This window comes from Labrus mixtus, chromosome 7 (assembly GCF_963584025.1).
Source record: "Labrus mixtus chromosome 7, fLabMix1.1, whole genome shotgun sequence".
Taxonomy (NCBI): Eukaryota; Metazoa; Chordata; class Actinopteri; order Labriformes; family Labridae; genus Labrus; species Labrus mixtus.
In genome coordinates, this window is record NC_083618.1 from 19,018,163 (window position 1) to 19,038,604 (window position 20,442).

Consider the following 20,442-nt stretch of genomic DNA (forward strand, 5'->3'; position numbering starts at 1 on the left):
GAGATATTTTCTACATCCTCACATTTCATCCATATTTTCTCTCGAGATCCATTTCTTACCTCTGCAGATTTAAAGAGTTTACATTTCATTCCATGCTTTCTTCGTGCTACAAGTGTTGTAAGAGCTTTTTGACCCCTTCAAGCCTTTTACTCTTCATGCACCTTGGTAGCTGGTGAAATTGTACCAGAAAATCCCGCTCTCCTTCTCCATGCTTTCAAATTAAAGAACACAATGAAACAATGTATGGGATGTATGGTTTGCTATATTGATGTGAAATCTTCCTTCAAATACATCAGAATAAAGTAAAAAAAAATAAGACGAAGTAAAATGATTTCGACATCTAGGTGATTGTCGATTAGAAGGTTCACCACTTTGGTCTGACTGAAATTGTGTAAAATACGTGCATGACAGTTCATGACAGGCAGAAATGTATGGATAAAAATGAACCTACATATTAAGACAGACAGCCCTGAGGGCCAAGACACACATCAAACAATCACATCTGTAAAAACGTTGTTTTAGAGAACACAACGTTATTCTGAACACAGCCACATTAAGGGATGTGTGACTCGGCCTCGGATAAGCTGAAGGTAATGGATGGATGCATTACTATTCAAAACTGTTAGTTATTCAAATGTAATTCAAATAACCGCCAATCTAATTCATATAATAATGTCAAATAAAATAGATTGTATTGTAAGTAAGGAGATGATTAGTTAGCGTCTTAGCAACTCTAAACTCTGTAACGCTACAGTTGATACATTTCACAAAACACATTTTATAAAAAATGTACATTTTACAAAATCAGATATTTTCCAGATATAACAGAATTTCACAGAGAACAAAACAACATGTAACAAACAACTGTACTATTACTAAAGCACAACTTCACAGTCCAGCACCAACAATAAGAAAATATCAACCTTTCAAAAAAAAACACCAAACTCAACATTTCACAAAACTCAACCGCAGAAGTGAAGGTTAACTTATTTACGCTGCGTGTGCCCAACAACAACAAAATCAAACTCAGTGACCTCTGTCTCATGCAAACACACACACACACACACACACACACACACACACACACACACACACACACACACACCCTCAGACACATGCAGTCAGAAAGGAGGAATCCCGGCTCTCCCTCCTTTAAAATGGAGCAGCCACCCAGCGCGTTAGTAACCTGATTACTCCAGCTGTCAGTCTGAATAAGGCCAGGCTTCTGGATCCTCCCGTCCACCGGTCTTCAGAACGAGACAGAGCCGGTCCTCCTGAAGAGTCTGGAAACAGGATAAGAGCAAGACAGACACGAAAAACACAGCACCGGGGAAACAAGTCAGCAGGTAAGAGGATGCAGGAACGTTGACTTTTTTTTTTAACTTTCACTTGATAGTAATGAGTTTAAGTTTTAAAACCATCATATCTGGTTTATCTTCAAGTACAACACTGTGCATGTGTTTGAATGGGCTGCACTTAGGTGTAAATATGTGAAGTAAAGGAGAGGGATTGTTGTCATTATATTCTTCTTGTAGTATGTTGAACCAACCCTACAACAGCATGTCAAACTTTTAAATAGACAGAAAATCTCTATAAACGATGAACATAAACAAACTTGTAAAATTCTAAATGATATACTTCTGTATTCATTTAATACAGGTCTGATTCCTATTTCAGAAAAAGGAAACTTTCTAGTGTCCTGGACCAGTGCATGGTGCAGAGACAGCTTTTTTCTTAAATTTTAACAACAAAGATTCTCAACGAGTAAAACATTTGACCGTTTAAAGACAGCAGAATTATATTTTTTAAATAAAAACTTAACTTTCATATGAACAGGACAAAAAGAAAAGTTTTCATTCTTTCTTCTGGGATTATTGCCTTGATGATTGAAGCACTTAAACCTCATGTGAGGAGTTTTTAGGTTGTTATGTATCACACTTCAATAAGTACTCGTGGCCCTCTATCAGCTGCATAATCAATCTAAACCAGCTGGACAAAATCTGATTATTTCTATAAAGTGATTTTGAATGTCTGCACTGCCGCAGGGAAGGTGTCACAGCATGTTGTAGAAACAGTCTTTTTCCTACATTTTCCACGGCAAAGATTCGCCGTGAGTGATCCATTTGAGTGTTTAAAGAAAGCAGAATTAGATTTTTGTTAAAAACTCTTCTTACACATGTACAGGACAAAATCAGCAAAGAGATAAAAGAAAAGAAAAGAAAAAAAAAAAACCTTTAACATTTTAAATCTTGCACTTGAATCTTCCGCTTACATACTATTTCATTACAAAGGTTTAGTTTAACGTTTTGTTTTAGAAGATTAGTTTTTAGTAAGCCAAACTGAAGATGAATATGAAGATGTAAAATGCAACGTCTTAATGTCTTTGAGGATTAAAAAGTTCCATCACTTCACAGGTCAAAGTGGAAATGAAAGTGTCTGCCCATGTGCTCTGTTTAAGATAATCTAACAAGAAGTCATAGTTCAGAGGATAAAGGAGGGGTATACTTGAGGCAGCGAGTCACTAAGGGGAGGGTAACAGGATACAACATGTGGGTGGACCTTTGTGATTGTTTCTGTGCACACAACAAGTCACTTACTTTCACACTCACTTTCCCTCTGAACAGCAGCACTTTCTATGTTTCAAAGTCGACTGGAACCTTGGATTCCTCAAGTCAGCGCTGATATTTCATTTATCTGTGTCTATCAGGGCTGCCTTTGACTGATTCTCCACAACTAAAAGTTGTGGAGCTCTCTTTGGACTGACTTAAAGTCTGAATCCTGCAGGAAACTGAGCTGCTCTTGGCAGCTCCAAAACCATGGCAGAGTGCACACCGGACACAAACCCAGCCGCAAAGGTGATCCAGAATGCAGACAAGGCTGACTGTAAGGACACATGTGGAGTTTCAGCTGAGTCTGCAGCTGTTGCAGCGGTCAAAATCAGACCTTCAGACCTGGGGCTGATTCGAAGCCTGTCCAAGTCGGACTCTGACTTGTTGGCGTCACCGCTCGGGGAGGAGGATGGAGGAGGTCTAGCCGGCCGCAGTGGGTCCGTGTCTAACTGCAGCTCCGGGCAGCCGTCCATGCAGCGCATGCCTTCTTTTGCCTCCGAGTGGGATGAGGTAATACTCGAGCTCTCTGGGGATGGGAAACAAGTGGGAGGATGTGGAGGAGAGAGGGAGTGGAACTGTCGGGGTTAACAAATGGGCAGACTTCCAAGCAGAGTTGATATCTTTAAGAGGGAGTGTGTTAAAGAGTGTGAAAGTGTTAGAAAAAAAACAAGATGCAGCTAAAAAGAGGAGAGAAAATGAAGCAGCACATTTCAGGGAAGAGAAGGGAAGGAAGGAAGGAAGGAAGGAGTGAGGAGGAGGGGGGCAGAGGCTGCAGTTGGAGAGCGATCAGGAGTCCAGCAGTGATAGACTGTAGTAACTTTACCCAGGCTGTTGGCGAGGAGCGCCTGCGGCTGAGTGCTTGAATGCATGAATGGCTTGATCACTTGCACCGACCTCCCTGTAGCAGCCCTGGCATCCAAGACTAATTGGGCTTGTGCTGTCATCCCACATCCACTCAGTACATGTCTCAGGGGCCGGGCCCACGCTTCCTCTGTCTCCTCCTGCACTCCTCTGGATCCTTTGCTACGTCTTGCGCCATCTACTTTCAGCTCACTGTGAGTCCCTGTCCTGCCCCTCCAAAAGTCTGAACTTGTGAATCTCTTTTAGCACGATGGCGCATCAGTGCAGCAGACCTCAAAGCAATGCAAATATGAATTATTACATTTTACCAAAACTTTTTAACGCGCATAAATATTGAAACCTTTAGGAACAATGGCTGAGGCTATTATTATAACAGTACACAGCTTGGAGGCAAAATTATGAAATCATTAAAAAACGTTTTCAGAAAAATAGAACGTGTCTAACACCGTTTACTGAGTGCTGGGAACCTCAATCACACACAAATCAAAAACTGTATATCTTATTCATACAGCAAGTTAAAAGTATGCATATGGTACACAAAATACCCCCAAAATAAGTAATGCAGGTTTAGTCATCCCTTAGTAAAAGTCAAAAAGCTCTTTACCATCGTGACTGCTGTAGTACAGTAAAAGCACGCAATAAGACAGGCTTATTAATGAATGTACTTTATTGTTTTTCGAGGGGGATCTATAACTATTTTACGTTTTTTTCAGAATCAGAATCGTTATCTTATTGTCAGGAATGGGAGGAATTTGACCCTAATCAAAACAATGAGCAATAAATAGAGCACAAATAGTTCGAAGCTATTAAACAGTAGTGCTCCTGCTGGATATATAATTTACCCTTTACTTCACAGAATTATGACTGAGTGATTCAAAGTATATTATTCGACTACTGCTGTAAACAATAGTAAGGATGTAGAACTACTTTGTACCATTTTGTCTTCGTCTTGCCGTGGCCCAGTGTTTAACGCGCTTGAACTGGCAGTGATCTCAAAACTGCACAGACTTGGACTTGGTTAGCGATCGCTCTTGGAGTCTTTACAAGTGCTTTGGTGAAGCGATGCTCAAAGGTGGTCATGGTCATATAAGCAGGGTCATTCTTTTACAGTATGTCTGGAGCATGTAGCTCTTTAGTGGATACAACAAGGGCAGTCGGATGTCACTTCAGACATGTTGAACTTTGGCTTGGCTCTTTGCACCCCTCTGTTTGTGAGGGCTTTCTGTCCAGTGCTAGCTCTCTGCTCCACGCCTTTGCCCTCTGACAGACATGTTTATTCAGGCCGCGTTGGGTGGGGTGTCCTGTTCTCAAGGGCATCCTGTTTTGCAGCTGCTACCGAGTGTCTGTTTCTCTTCCAGATTTCAAGGGATTTGTTTGGGTTGGCGATATGTGCGTGTTTGTTTCTGTGTGAGGGTGTGTGTGGGTGGCGAGGGGCAAAAAATGACTCTGCCTGGTGAGTTTATCTCATGAAGCGATCAACTACCACCACACATTAAAAGTGACACACGAGGCTCAGAGGGAGGCTGAGCTCATGGTCTGACACATATACACACACACACACATACTGTATGTGCACATGCACTCACATAAAGCAGTGCTGAATACAAATGCTGACATTCTGATGTTAATTTAGAAAGAAATTTATAAGATGGAAAATAACCTTTAAACCCCATTGACATTTTAGCTGCATATAAATGTAACATTTATTATGCTGGAAGCTTGTGTTGTCACCTCGTACTGTATTAAATGTCCTTGGTATTGTATTTAGATTAGATTTATAAAAGAGAATAAATAGAAGTAATGGACTCCTTGTTTAATACAGCTTGCCTTCTGCAATGAATACAGAGCATAAATGTCCACGTGGCCCATTTGTACAGGATTGTTCAGTGTTAGCAAATGTGAATATGGGACATAGGACATGTCTCTTCTTTTCATTGTTGTCATAATCCAAAATAAACACAACCTAGGGAGTAAAAAAAACCTGCATGGCAAAAGTAAATGTCTGCCTGACCTATGCTGAATTACATTTATGCTCAAAGCGTCTGTATTGATGCTGACTCAATAGGCCTATTTTATATAGGTTTATCATGATTAGTTTTTTGGACAAATAAGGATGGTTCATTATCATCCTTGAAATAGTTTTAAGAGAACTTTACTAAAATAAAAATAATGATTAGAAAACACTACTATAGTTGGCACCTTCCTTCCAATCAAAAGGGTTAATAAAATAAAAATATATTAGTAGGCTAGACAGTGGTGTAGTGAAGGATATACGCAAGGTATACGTAGTATACACACTTATTTTTCAGTCTCCATAACCACTTCTAAATATCCTCTGACTAACGGATTGATTTGTCCCTAATTGGTTAGTAGGCACTGAGTCCCGAGTGGTGAATTAAGTAGCACAACTCTTCGACATGACATAGTGAACTGTGACATTATATTAGAATCAGTGTGTTGACTGTAGGAATTAGAAAACGTAAAGTTATTTAACCTCCTGTGACAACTTTAGAAGCTATGACGTGACAGCAGATTTCCTCCTCAAAGTTCGTGACGTAGCTGTAGCCGTTAGGTCAGAATCTGTCAAATGTAAGTCAATTAATCTCTTCTTCTAAGTCTAAAAGTTATTTATTGTGTTTTTTGTGCGCATACAGTACAGTCTAAGTCATTTTAATATAGCCTTTGTTTTTATGTCAACTTTGCGTACTGCTGTAACTTAGGAAAGTTGCTGAGGTGAGCTAGCAAAGCTACATCAGCAGTTAAATAAAGCTAATGGGCTAATTTTCATAATGGCTAATCAAATAAAGCTTAATGTACGGTGAAATTAAAAGCATTTAGATTGTATCATTAATTTCCAACCCAAAGTAAATAGCTTATCTGCATTTCAAGGTTTTATCCTTAAAATATGCCTATATATATATATATATATATATATATATAGATATACTGTATATATATATATATAACTAGGCTATTTGCAGTTCTGATTTAAAAAAGGACCATAAGAAATCTGGATGTTTCTGCTAAAATATATATTTTTAAATATTCAAATGAAAGACTGATTATATCGCAGCAAAAATAAATATGAATAGTGTAGGACACAGCACAATAACAACAATAACGTGCAGAGGAAACACAACTATTCCTAAAAAAACAAAACTCAAAAGCTGTACTGAAAGATGGGTGGTTATGTAACATACATTTATGCATCTCACTTCCCCCCCACACATGTATTTATACTTTATACTAGTTTGAGCAGTGAATGTTAATAATAAAACAAAGCCTGTCTTGTACCTTAGATATATAGCTAAAAGATGAAACTCATTTAGCCTCTATTTCCTGATGAACAAAGCTGTCTTCAACTGGTTTGTGATTTAAATAAAGCTTATAATGAAACAAGTTGTTAAGCTTATGCAATTTTTCTTTCACCTGTTAAACTCAGTTATGTCTGACTGGAACTATTCAACATGCTCCTGTCGATTTTTGGCCAGTAATCTTCAAAAAAAAAAAAAAAGAAACATAACCACTAAACCACAGAACGGATCCATGAGTGCAAGGTACATCCACTCTTCCTTTTTTTGTGTTGATGCATTTTTTATATGCCCTTCAGTTTGATACTAAAAATAACCTTATTATGTAAGGATCTTGCATTTAACTGACCATCACACAGTTAACTAATTACAGAAATGGAGCGGCATATATGATTAAGGTGATTGCCACAGCTGTTCCATATACTCACAAGGCAAAGGTTAAAAAAAACCACATGTTACAGATGCTTGAGTGGCTTCATTCGTGCGTACTCTAAATTTCCCAGTAGTATTCATCAGTTCATTACACATGCAAGCTTTTAAATGTGTGTGTGTGTGTGTTCATATGTGGCTGTAATGGCTGTGGTTTTACTAAACACAAATGTATGCAGATTAGGGTTACTGATTTAAAGAACATATAATTATGTTATGTTTTAATCTTTAAGAATAAGAATATGTGTTGTATGCCATTGTTATGAATTTATTTTAAACTCATAACGTGTTAAACAGATCAACTTGAGGCTTTGTTATGATTTCTAATCCCGCATTACGTTTCACTGTTTATGAAATGGAAATGGCCACAATGAAAATGAAAAAGAAGGAGCGTGTTAATGTCGGTAAATTCAGTTCATAAAGCAGGAATATTTTGTGTAATGTGTAAGCTGGTCTATAATTCATATAGAGGGCTACGGCAGAGTGAACACATCCCGAGATCTGGTTAGACAGATGTGGTACATGAATATGAGAGTGGAGGTGATGGTGTTTGGTGGATGCTGGGCGGGGGGAGCGGTCCTTTTTCACGTGCCTTATTGTCCGTAAAATGTATCATCGCGTGTAACACATGAGAAACCACATTGCATCTAACCTTGTATCTATAATTCCAAACATGCAAGAGCTACACCTAAGCTATTGTGTGGTTTTAAAAATGGGTGTTCGCCAGTTTGACAATACAGCCCCCCCCCCCCCCCCCCCCCACAACACTGTAAACCTAGGGGAAACACTGTATTATAAGGATGTTTTAAGGTTCTTGACAAAACCAGACCTTTGAAGACATTACATTTTGTTTCCAAAATTATAATCAGAAAAATGATTGTCTGAATATTCAAAAATGAAAACAGCTCTTTGTTGTGACCTGACCTCTTAATATCCATCAGTTACATATCAAGGTGATAAAACTTATTTTGTATACAGGTGTAACAATAAGAACGGAGGAATTTTATTTATTATAATCTGACTTTACCCAGCATAAAGTCCCATTTAAAGCTCTACCTGACAAGCTGGATACATAATATATACAGTATGTCGGATCATTCAGCAGAGGTGGCACTGCCGGAAAGTCGGATTTAATATACATTTTAAGAAAGCATTGCATAGTGTTTGAAGACCGAGGCTGGTTGTCACCATGAATCACTGACAAAAATCAATACAGAGAGCATTAAAGAAATGCAATTTCTTTTGACCTTTAGGCCATACGGATCAATCTGTTTGACACTGCTTAATAAAATAGTTGTAACTAAAATAAGAGAATCTTTTTTTTTTTTTTTTAAGATTTATTTTTGGGCTTTTTGCCTTTAATGGAGAGATAGGACAGTGGATAGAGTCGGAAATCAGGGAGAAAGAGAGTAGGGAATGACATGCGGGAAAGGAGCCACAGGTGGGATTTGAGCCCGGGCCGCCCGCTTGGAGGACCACAGCCTCTATACATGGGGCGCACGCACTAACCACTGCGCCACTAGCACCCCAAAATAAGATAGAAAAATCCCTCTCCATACACAGATGATACATGTATGAGACGCAGCGCCGCACCTTTGTCATCTCTCATGGCCACATTAACAGGACGCCATGAAGGCCATCATGGCTTAACTGTTATTTAATTCGGGGCTACTTGCTTTATTTATGTTGTGTGGTTTCAAAGCTGTCAAATAAATAAAAATCAATTCAAATCATGAGCACTGCTGGATGGAATTAGAGGATCTGGGTCTTGTATTGCGAGGAGCTTCTGGCCCATCTGTCTTTATTGACAGTGATACTGAGACGGTAATCCTGTTTCCAGAGCAGAGCCAGTGAAGCAGGAAGCCGTTTTGGTTAGTTTCTTTTATCCAGCCATCATTTCCATTTTTTAACTGAACTGCTGTGATTTATGTGCAAACATTTGCTCCCAGAACAATTTTGTACTCTTCATCTTTAAAGTACGTAATTTACGATGATTTCAGGTGTTGATAGACAAAGAAGAAGAGAGCAGGAAGAGGAGCAATTGGATGCAAAAAAACCTGAAAGGGCATGCCGAGAAAACACACGTCCGCCTCCATAGGTCAATAGTCCGCAGCGCTCTTCCATGATACTCAGATATGCAGGCAAAAAACACTCCCTGTTTCTGGATAGAATGTTTTTTTTTGATCCAGTGATTGCTGATTTATTTGTCCGATCCAGATCTCGTCTAAAATGCTCATCACATTTCATGAACTTCCTGCCATTAGTGTTCTGTAATCGTGCTAAAAGCCTAACAAACCATGACTCCTCAAAGTAGGTGTTTTTAAGGTTAAATGAAAATTGAAATCTCAAAGGGATTTTAAAATGTCTTTATTACAATCAAGCAGAAAGTAGCAAATATGCCTGGATTCACTTAAAGATGTATAATGCACATCAAACACCTGCTGTGTCACATTTTTAAAATAATTTTCCTGCCAGTTTTGAGATTTTAAATGCTGAAAAAGTGACAAAATTCTGTAATTCAAATCTCTCAGTATTTATAGCAAATTATCTCAACATGCCATGTAGTGATGAACTACGTTCTTGTAAGGATATGGAGAAGCAGTTCACAGCTTGACAAACAGTTCGTAATGAGACAGCTGCAGCAACAGAAAGTAAAGCAGTTTGTTTTCTCCTTGTTAAGTTTAATTGGCTGTCGTGTTTCACAGTCACAGTGTGATGGACAGCTCATATCTCAAACAGGTATAGTGCACAAATGATGAAGTATAGTAACGTTGTTTTGCAGCTGCTATGAAACTGACTCACTACATGTGGGTTCATCTTTACTAAATAAAACAGTTTTTCCTATAAGGAACCATGACAATCCTACCACACACTGAATGATACATAAAAAATGAATCAAAAATCTGACTAACTAATGACAATGACCCTCCATCAGTGACTGTAACCTAAGGCTATACCTGTGTATAACATTAATATTATGCAAACATTTTAGGATAGTGACTTGAGCTTTGAGTTTCCACATATAGAGTACTTTTAGGGTGCATATAATGATTATAAGTCCTGAGGAACTCACAGAGGCTGACTGACTCTTTGCCAATATGGAGATCGCTTTACACTAACAAGCTCAGTTAACAATCTGTTGTCCTTTGATTTACTGAAAAAAGAGAACGCAGCATATGTCGCTCTTCTTATCTTTGGCTTCTTTTGGGTCAATCAAAATCCTAAATCCAGCTTCAGTAGAAACTTATGTTAAATCAGGCTTTGTTGTCCTTCTGTAGCCATTTTTGGCTTTTGGAAAAGGGGCTATTAAAAACATAATGAAGTATATAATCTTTAGATTTAGACTGGGAGAAAGTTATCTGACCACCAAGTTTTTATGCTCTAACCTTGATCTATCAACTTTAAACAAGACCAGTTTTCAGACCATAGTGAGCCGAGGGGAAATCTATCTTAACTTTTCTCCAAGATATTTTGATTTCATAGTTTGTAATTCTTAAAAAGTAAGTCGGCGATTTTACTCATTTCCTTTGTCCACCTGTTTCAAGCTTGAAAAGAACAAGTCATTAATCTAGGCGCAATGGGGCCAAACCACTTGACTGTTCACCGCTAAATGTGAGCAAGAGAGGGTGACATGAAATGGAAAGTCTTTGCAGTGTGTGCAGGTATTGAAGAGCAGATCAACCTGTATTAATATGTAAATCACTTCAGGATACAGTGCTATCAGTCAGAGTTGAGCACTGCTGATTTAATGACAGTCCACTCAGAGCCCCATTTGATTCATAACTGCACCGTCAGATACATTTCTGTGTGAATAGATCCTCTGATAGTTTCCTTCCTGCTACCAGACATTCACTGGAGAGCAGTCTTTGTGTTCAATTAATTTTCGGTTTAGAGCTGGTTTACAGATTGGGGTCTTTAAACTTAAAATGTTATTCCATGTACATTTACTAAGTCTCTTTAAGGGATTGTATTGGTTTCCCTATTGAACATTTGTATAATACAGAGATGTTTCTGTTGCCTCTTATTGATATAAACGGGTTGTTATTTGTACCTGCTGTTAAAGGATGTTGTTAGAAAGTCAGCTGTCGAAAAAAGAATGGGGTGGCATGGTGCATTTTTAGTATTTGGCTTGGATAGGGACTTTCAAGGACTATCAGGACTGAGGGTAATGTGAACAGAAGTTAATTTGCCACAGAAGAAATTGACAGCCTGATGACAGAAAATAGAAAAAGACAAACACAACATCATATAGTATCATATCTAGGGCTGAAACGGTTCCTCAAAACAAATTAGGACCTCGATTTCTAAAAAGCCTCAAGGTTTTTTTTTTGTTGCCTCAAGGCTTCGTTTAAATCAGGACTATTATAGGGCGCTCTGTCGAAAGGAACAAAATACTTAATATATATATATATATATCTATATATATATATATACTAAGTAAATCACCAGAATAATCAATATATTACTTGATTACTAAAAGAATTGGTTACTGCAGCCCTAATTGCATTATATTGTACCCATCGATTTCCTTGTCTCTTTCTCCAGGTGTTTTGGTACAGTCACACAGTGAAAGGTTAGATAGCGATTCTAGATACCTGTAAGGTCTGAGTGTTAAAGTAAAGGACATACTGAATGTCTGGTCCCATGTCACCTGGAAATGCCTTCAGCCCTCTGCGAACTTCATGGGGTAGATGGATAAATCTAATAAATGGTTAATGAAGCACTTGAATTTAGTTCGCATGGCAACTTTAAATTGATCAAAACAATTATTTGGAAAACAAAATACAAACTATACCTCAGCAGACATCGAGCTACTCATACAGTGACTCCGGCTGATACAACATATGTCAGCACACTAACTATGGTGCTGCTGGTTTCCCTCAGCAGCATTTTGGTGACAGGTTATGATAAGGTGTACTTAGGTTCAGATGTAATGCAGTCCTGCTGAGTGTGTGTATGATATAGAATGTAACTGGGTTAATTCAGAGAGTAATGTAAGGTCTGTATTGCTTAAGGCGTATGCTACGCGTCCCACGTGCCTGACTTCCAAATGAATCAAGGCCTCTCCACAGTGTTGATGCCACTAGCGAAGTGCATGGGGCTTTTTCAAACACTAAATATTACATCAAATAAGCCTGGCTGTGTCTCTGGTGTCACTAGTGAAAGCAGAATCAGCTTTTCAGGCTTGCAAAAATCTTCCTCACTGATTGTGAATAGACTACTCCAGTGATTCTAAATTTAGTTTCCAGCCTGATTTGCAAGATGTTTTTAAAGGTGTTCCCAGCCTGAGCCTGCTACTTGCCTTGTTTTAAAACTATCAAATGAAGACTGAGATATGCTCTTTTCCACACAGGCTAATGTGTATTGTTGGATATTTTATGATAGGGCAAATGTTGCATTTGTTCTGTGCATGAGGTCCCGTTGTCCTTGACGCATGACGTGTCAGCCAGCAGTGTGGTGCTCTGTACATAAATTGCCAAGATATGTGTGTATTATTTAAATATGCCATATATTTGATAAGACACAGACTGTTTGCGTATGCTATATATCAGGAATAAGATCCACACAAGCTAATGGAATTGATGAGAGAGAGAGTCCTTGTTAATTAATGTGTATAAGAGGGAACAGAAACAGGACAGATTGGGGTAAATATATTTTACATCTGATGTAAATGCCCCCATCCTACTCAGTTCCCATGCTGTTGTATTTAACAGAGTACGTTGACATTTAAGGAAGTGTGCTGCTTACTTACTTGGTTTCTGAGTCAATGAGAAGCTTTCTACCGTTTTCTCTCAGCTGTCGCTCTCTCATTTGCCTTGTAGCCACTTTGCTTTAATGAGTGAGTAAAGGAACAGAAACTGTAAAAATGTCAAAACAATGACTTTGACAGGAAGTCACTGATACCCCCCCCCCCTTACTTTCTTTTGTCTGGATTAAACAAATGAGATGCATAATGACACAGTAAATCATTCAGCTGTAGAAGTCCTGGTAGTTTTACTGGTGGATATCTAACCTTCTGACCAAGTTGGCTTGGCTGTTTGTACTCTGTGCTTAGACGAGCAAATCAGCTGCTGGCTGTGGCTTCATTTAACTGTACAGAGGACAATTCTACAATTCTTCAATTCTTTTAGCAGATGCTTTTAGCCAAAGCGACGTACATCAGAGAGTAAGAACAACACAAGCAAGGATCTAGAAAAGAGGAAACAAGTTAGTGCAAACGATCAGCTTTGAGTCCGATTGGACACACAGGTGCCGACAGGTATTGCACAGAGGCAAAGCACAAGATTAACTGCAGTTTCTTGAGAGCTCTAATCAGTATAGAAACCATCTTAAAAATCGTCGTTATCAAACAAACCATCGTCATTACTATCATCATTATCATCAATAATATAAAACCCATTGTCACCATCATCATTAAGGTCTTGGGTGTTCATGAAAGAGACTAGGGTTTGGCAAATGGACGGGGCTGGCATTATCCAGCACTTGCCATCACCTGACAGTCATCGACCACTGACTGCAATCCCAACGCTGGAATTTAAAAGCCCCCTCCACACAACTATCAATCATTTAAGTTCAGTTTAAAATGTGTAATGGGAACAAGGGTGTCCTTTTAAACCCTAATAGTGAGTGTCTGTCCTCTTAAACCATTTTAGTCTTCTTTCAATCACGTCAGTAAAAGTGTCCACCTGAATGTATCAGAGTATCTCTGTTTGTGTCTATCCAATGTAACTCCCTGGTACAAAGTATCCATGTCAGTAAGTTCCTAATTGACGTGCGACCTTGAGCTTGCCTCCCTTTCACACAGGGAGGGTACCCATCTGCATCCAGCGAGGGATAACGGTGCTGCAAAACAACTTTGTTTCTCATGAACACTCTGAGGTTGTGTCGTGTACAGAGCTCTGTGTTGATCCTTTTTTGCAAAAAGCCTCAGAATATCTACACAAAGTCATTGATTGATCTTTATTTATCAGATTTCCACCAGAAATGTGAGACTTTGTAAGTCTTCTTCTTTATCTGGGATTTGAGAGCATCCAATTTCAGGACATTCTTTGGAAGATAACATGTGCACCCTCCTTGTTAAACCCAAACTATGTAGCCACACGTGTCTAGTTAAACAGCAGCTATATGGACCCCACAGACTTTGTTTGAGCAGGGGAGCATCAGAGCCGCAAAGAAACTGACTTTTGTCTTTATTTTGTTTTGCTTTTTTGTGTGTTTATTTTAAGATTTGGTTTGTGAGTTTCAAAAGCCTGCTCATGCTGTTGCTCCTGCATTGCTCCCCTGCAAGAATATCATTGTCCAACGTTAGTGTTTCCCTTTAGACAGGTTCACATGTCAATACAATTGACTTTTCCCAACTCTCAGAGTGCTATCAAATCTTCTCATCTAACTCGCAGAAAGAACTAAAAAGTGTCTAATATCATTATCAACACTGTTGATATCAATAAGCTTAGGTTAGACATTAGAAACAACTCTTTGCACACACTACTTCCTACATGAGTGTGCACAATCATGCTGTCATGTCCTGTACTGTAAATGTCCGGTGACCCTGACCTGCAAGCAATTCCTAATGGGAAACAATTTGGTCTTTCCACTTATTTTTATCAGAGTAGAAGTGAATTCATCAAGATTTGTTCACACAGGAAGTTATTTATAGTGCAGTCACAAAGCACCCTCTGTCATACTTCTCTCATTTAACTGACAGAAATGAGAGTGGTTTTGATATTTTGATAAAACTTGGCAAGGGACCCCCCCCCCCCACGAAAAAAATAAACATTTTTTCCACTAAACTGGGGCAAAATGCCATTGCATGTCCTGCTTTAGCCCCAACAGTGTTTGATAATGTACTGCACCAAAAGCACTTTGTTGGAACTTGTGATTGTTCAGCTGACAAGAAAAGTAAACAAAAGTAAACCACCTGGAAATGTATTTTTGCTCGCATAGAAAGTCAGAGACTATTTGAATAAACAGCCGTGGCTCTAAGCCCCTAAACAACTCTGCTCTGAATTTCTCTGTAATCTCCTGCATGCAGCATTGTGCTCAACTAACCTTGCAATAAACTGTTGCCTTATTCTGTGAAGCTTAAATAATACAGGTCTGAGAGGGCAATCAAATCCTCACAGAGAAGCAGTCAGAAACAGATCTGAATCTCTGGAGGGTCGGATTGGACTTGAATACAAGGCTGTCTTTAATAGGCCCAAACAGTTTGGCGTTTTAAAAGCTTCTGGGTTGTAATTCACCTTATCACCTTGTTGTGTTTTTGCTGAGTTGTTGCGTTTGAATGTTACTTGTTATCCAGGACATCTTCCCAATTCTCCCAGCAGCGCCTCTCTCCCCTAACCCCTCACCCAGCACTACTCCTCCAGTCTTACTGTTTTTATTTTTGATATGTTGAAAGGAGGAGGGCTAGATAGGAGTTCATTGGATGTGTTGAATTAATAGCAAGCGTTTAAAGATACTGAGTGAATATCAACATCGAATGCCCACTGTTCTGTATTCAGTTGTTATGCAAGAGTTTGTTGGCATTCCTTTTTGTCTAAAGGTTTATATTTGTTCTCTCTAACAGATTGAGAAGATCATGAACTTGATTGGAGCAGGCATCGAAACGTCCAAAAAGAAACAGCCCACACCAAGTTCAGGTAAAGCTTCTCAAACTATTACATTTCCATTGCTGGTGGAACATTTAATTCATACTGAATTTAGTGGATTTTTTTTCCCAGAGATATAACCATGTGTTGTGTAACTTATTGGTTAGTTAATGTAAAAAGACAAGTGGGTCTGGGGGATTGAGTGAGTGTTATGCATTAACCATTTATAAAGCTCTTACCTGCCCTCGGTGCTGCTTTGATAATACTCTGCATAGTTTGTGTAGGGATGTACCCTTTACAGAATTTCCGATCATGATTTTGCTCTATGCTTAATGAGATTAATGAGATGTCATGTGGTTTGATTATGCTGAATTATTTCAGATTTTCTTCCTAACATGTAGAGGCCTGAAGAAACCAGACACTTTTTTTTTGTTGAACCTCATAGTAATGGTAATTGATATGCACTTGGGCTGTCTTACACACATTTTAAAAGCTCTGATTTTCACTTATTTATACTCAAAATAATTTGATCTGGTAAGGTTATTAATTAGAGAAGTTCTATCGGGAGACAAATTATCAGTAGAGCTCTTCTCCTCTCCAAAAACAAAAACATAACTGGTGATTAAAACTTGTGAAAAACACTGTATCAAGCAAGTTTCAGCGAGACAGTCTGTAGCGGCTGTTAGGGGGGCTGTGAGCCGAGCTGCGGGGAGATTGAAGCTCACCTTGTTTCTCTCTTGACTTCATGATGTCTGATGACTGTAATCCTTCATCTGGTGAAATTTACAGGTGACACGGATCACAAATCTCACAGTTTAGATCACATCACAGATTTTGGTCACGGATCAGATCTAATTTCAGATCAGCCAAAAAAATATATTTATAAAATAACTTAAAGAGCCCATATTATGCCCTTTTTGGGGTTCGTATATTTAATCTATGTACCTACTTTTGTACGTTCACAATAGCTAATGTTCCAAAAAAGTGCCTGTTTTCATGTACTGCTCCTCCTTGCTCCCTCTACGCTCTGAGTCCGTCAGCTACGCTCTGCTGAGCCCACACTGTTAGACCCCACGTGGGCCAAGTCTGCTCCGATTGGTCTGCTGATCCGCTCTGTCGTTATTGGTCAGTTGCTCAGCACGCGTCTCGGAAATTTCAACATGAGCTGCAGGGCTTGCCACAACGAGCCAATGGGCTTAGATCAGTGATCTCACACTGACAATGACGCCGCACTGACAAATTTTTATCGAGGGGGGCTAGAACCGAGCGTTACATGCGGCTAATGCTACAGCTAACAGGAGGAGTGGGAGAAGCCGCGTTTCCGCGGACTTTGAATTTTTGCACATAGATGTGCCTAAACATGCACAGGACACTTGGAAAACACACTAAAGAGCATATAAAACCAGAAAAAACATAATATGGGACCTTTAATGTTCTTTACTATAGACACTCAGGGTCTCCTATTTTTACTTGTTTGCATCAGATATTCTCTTAACTCTTGCTCATGGTCATCTATAAACCCCAGCACCACCCTGGAGTTTCTCTCCTGCTGTGCTGCTTCCAGTATTGTCACCTGAAGAGTCAGTCACAGTTGCAAGCAGTACAGGAGGTTGTACCACCATCTGGCTCAAAAGTGGTTTAGTGGACATAATTTACATCACAACTGGAGAAGAGTGACTCAAAATAGCAAACACACATGAGTATAGCTGGGAGGCCTTAGTCGTTCATGCATGAGGAAAGCATCATCCGTAACCGCTTCCATCACAGTTGGTTTTGTGTTTTTAGTCATTTTCAGACGTTAACCTGTCATGCTGCTACGCTTTCCTGCATTGCTAGTGGACAGTGACAACGCTAATAAAATGCAGAAATTCAACGAGCTAATGCTCAACTCTTGACTTGTATCGTTGAGTTTTAGAGGTCAGCCCTATTTGAATGTTTACATAACGTCAGCAGCAACCAAACTTTATTCACCCTCTATCTGATTGCATTTGTGTGCAGCTCTTCCAAGAGCTACTGTTTAGTATTCAAATAAATCCTCAGAAGAGATGGAGAGTAGTTTTGTTATAAATCACAGAGATTCAAGCTGACATTTGTTTGGCACATTACTGTTGTTATTTTCACTCACAATATTTCCGCTTTATGGAAAATCTAATTTTAAATGCAACTCACTGACTGTCACATTTTTTCCTGGAGTTACTATGTATCTCAATAGGGTCTGAATTGAAAGCACGCTTCATCAGGTGTCCTTCAGGCGGTGCGGAGGGAGAAGCCAGCTGGCAGCAGCTCAGTTTGTTTAGATTACACTCCAGAGTTGCTACAGTGTAAACCTACCTCCATTAGATACTCTGCCATAAGGTGGTTTCATCACACTGTATTGTGTAACAGCTCGTCCACGACGGCCTATTCACAGCCTCATCCGATTTTCAAGATAATATTTTAATTAGTAATGTGAAGGACCTTCATGGATTAAAAATCTGCTGACCACAGCAAAGCGTAAAAACCACTTGAGCTTAAGAAGGAACAGAAACTGTAAAAGTGTAGTCGTGATGAAAGTAAATTTAGTAAAGGCTAATAAAAAGAGAAAAGATATGACATTGGAATTAGGTGAGTTAAGACTTTAATTGCTGCACCAGCATTTAACGCTTTATGTGTCAGAGTGCCAGAGGTATTTATATTCCATCTTACATAACTCCCATTACAAGGTCTGAATACTGATGTACAAGACTTTAACTAGATAAAGGTAAAGAATAGTTTGCAGCTAAGTAAACGCTGGTTCAATGTTTCAATCAGAATGATGGTACCTGAGGTGGTGGTGACGGCCAGGAGGGGGGAGGTATTTAGTTTTCCTCTTGAAAATATTTAATTAAAAAAAAACTATTAGACTATACACATTAGGCTTTATATTATGTCATTATATCATGTTTATATTGTGCTTTTTGCCTTAATTAAGCAAAAAAAAATGACTTTAATTTGCTCATCTTGCTTTCCTCACACACACACACACACACACACACTTCACCTTTGACAATCTTCATCAATCTTCACACACTTTTTTGATAGATGCGCTCAAACTACACACCTCCATTTCAAAAAGTTTCCCTCATGATGCCGTTATCACAACGGGCGATTGGCTTGCAGGGAGGCTTGTTACTGATGACGTAACCAAAACTGAGAGTACAGAATAACATCGTCTGCAACCAGCTGCACAAAACAATTGCTTTCTCTGATTATCTGCAGAGCACAATATGACACCACTCGTAACATGTACCTCAAAGACATACAACAAGTTCAGATCGTCTCCTTGTTTATCGATCTTATTGGATAAAAAAAGGACTCAGGAAATATTTTCTGGAAATATACTGCGGCGGCCATAAATGTACATAGACATGTAGGCAATCACGTCTAATCAAAATCAAATTGTATTCTTGAAATGGACACATAGATAAGGTGTTTGAAGAGAGCTGATTTAGTCAATCCTTGGGATAAATAATACCTGAATGTGATAGTAAATGAAAATGTTTGAATTGTAAGTTCATAATAAGATTAAAGCTATCATTGATGATGAAGCTCCTTCATAAACAAAATGAAGCTCAAAGCTGTTTCATAAATAAAAAGAGCAAACAACCAAAACAACCTTTTACATATATAAATCCATTTCATTAGAAGCAAGCGTGGAATACATTTTTTCTATTAGTATTATTCACAAGATTATTTTAGGTTAAACGGAGAAAATATATTAGCTAAGCAGTCCTGAAGCAAAACAGTTTTTTTTTTTTTTTTTTGCAGTGCTAATTTATGATTTTAATTGTTACTTGTCCTCCTGAACACCCAGGCATTCTTATATTATTTGCTTTCCTAACCATTCAGACCTGAGGCTATTCCATGTTACATAAGTGGCAATATGTTCTGTGTTTGTTTTTTCCCCCCTCCACACATACATGTATAGGTGTGTGCTATTAATAGACACCGAAAGTGTCCCAGATTCAGCTGAGTCATACAGATGCTGCTCCGATTTTAATCTGAGATTGTGCACAAGAGGATCTTGAGTTTGCGAGGATGGCTTCGTTGCCGTTTTTGTAGGTGTTGCTTGGTAAAGAGGTCACATTTAAAAAAAAAACACGATCTGAAAGAGAACAATCAGATACACTGTAGAGCTGTCACTGTGAGAGGAAGAGAGAAAGACAAAAAGAGAAAGGAAGGGGATTGCACAAAGATCAAAACCTAAATTGTCTCTTTATCTTCTATTGTGACAGAACAGGGAAAACCTTATCCTTTATACTTGTTTTGTGTATTCTTACTCCAGCCCCCTTTTCCTTGTATATTGTCCCTCTCATATCAGCAGCCAAGGACAGCTATTCATCTTCAGATATCTCAACACCAGATTTTTGTTGCTACTGAAAAACCAGCCCTGCAATTCAGTGTCACCCTGCTTGCTCAAGGATGAGGTTGTTTGTGTTGTGTGCCCGTCACCAGTGCCTCGATTGTGTGCTAAGAGAGCAATGAGTAAATGAGCTTAAACAGACAGAGGCAGTGGAGAGAGAGAGAGAGAGAGAGAGAGAGAGAGAGAGAGAGAGAGAGAGAGCTCAGCTAACAGCACACAGGAGGCATCAGCTCAGTTTGTGTACAGGCACACTCTGACGTTCA

The 20,442-nt window shown here is 39.0% G+C and overlaps 2 protein-coding genes across 9 annotated transcripts in view; one reads left to right on the top strand and one right to left on the bottom strand.

The window, feature by feature from the left end:
- The window catches only part of LOC132976879 (SAM pointed domain-containing Ets transcription factor), a 217,033-nt gene that overhangs the window by 60,739 nt on the left and 135,852 nt on the right, over positions 1-20,442 (bottom strand). The window lies entirely within an intron of this gene.
- The window catches only part of anks1ab (ankyrin repeat and sterile alpha motif domain containing 1Ab), a 43,695-nt gene continuing 26,054 nt past the window's right edge, over positions 2,802-20,442 (top strand). For all 8 annotated transcript variants that reach the window (XR_009673744.1, XM_061041093.1, XM_061041094.1 and 5 more), the window contains exons 1-2: positions 2,802-3,119; positions 15,777-15,849. Coding sequence is in view for 7 of the 8 variants with exons in the window: in XM_061041093.1 (XP_060897076.1) it covers positions 2,817-3,119; positions 15,777-15,849 (376 nt within the window). In the remaining variant the exon portion in view is untranslated. The remainder of the gene's footprint in view (positions 3,120-15,776; positions 15,850-20,442) is intronic.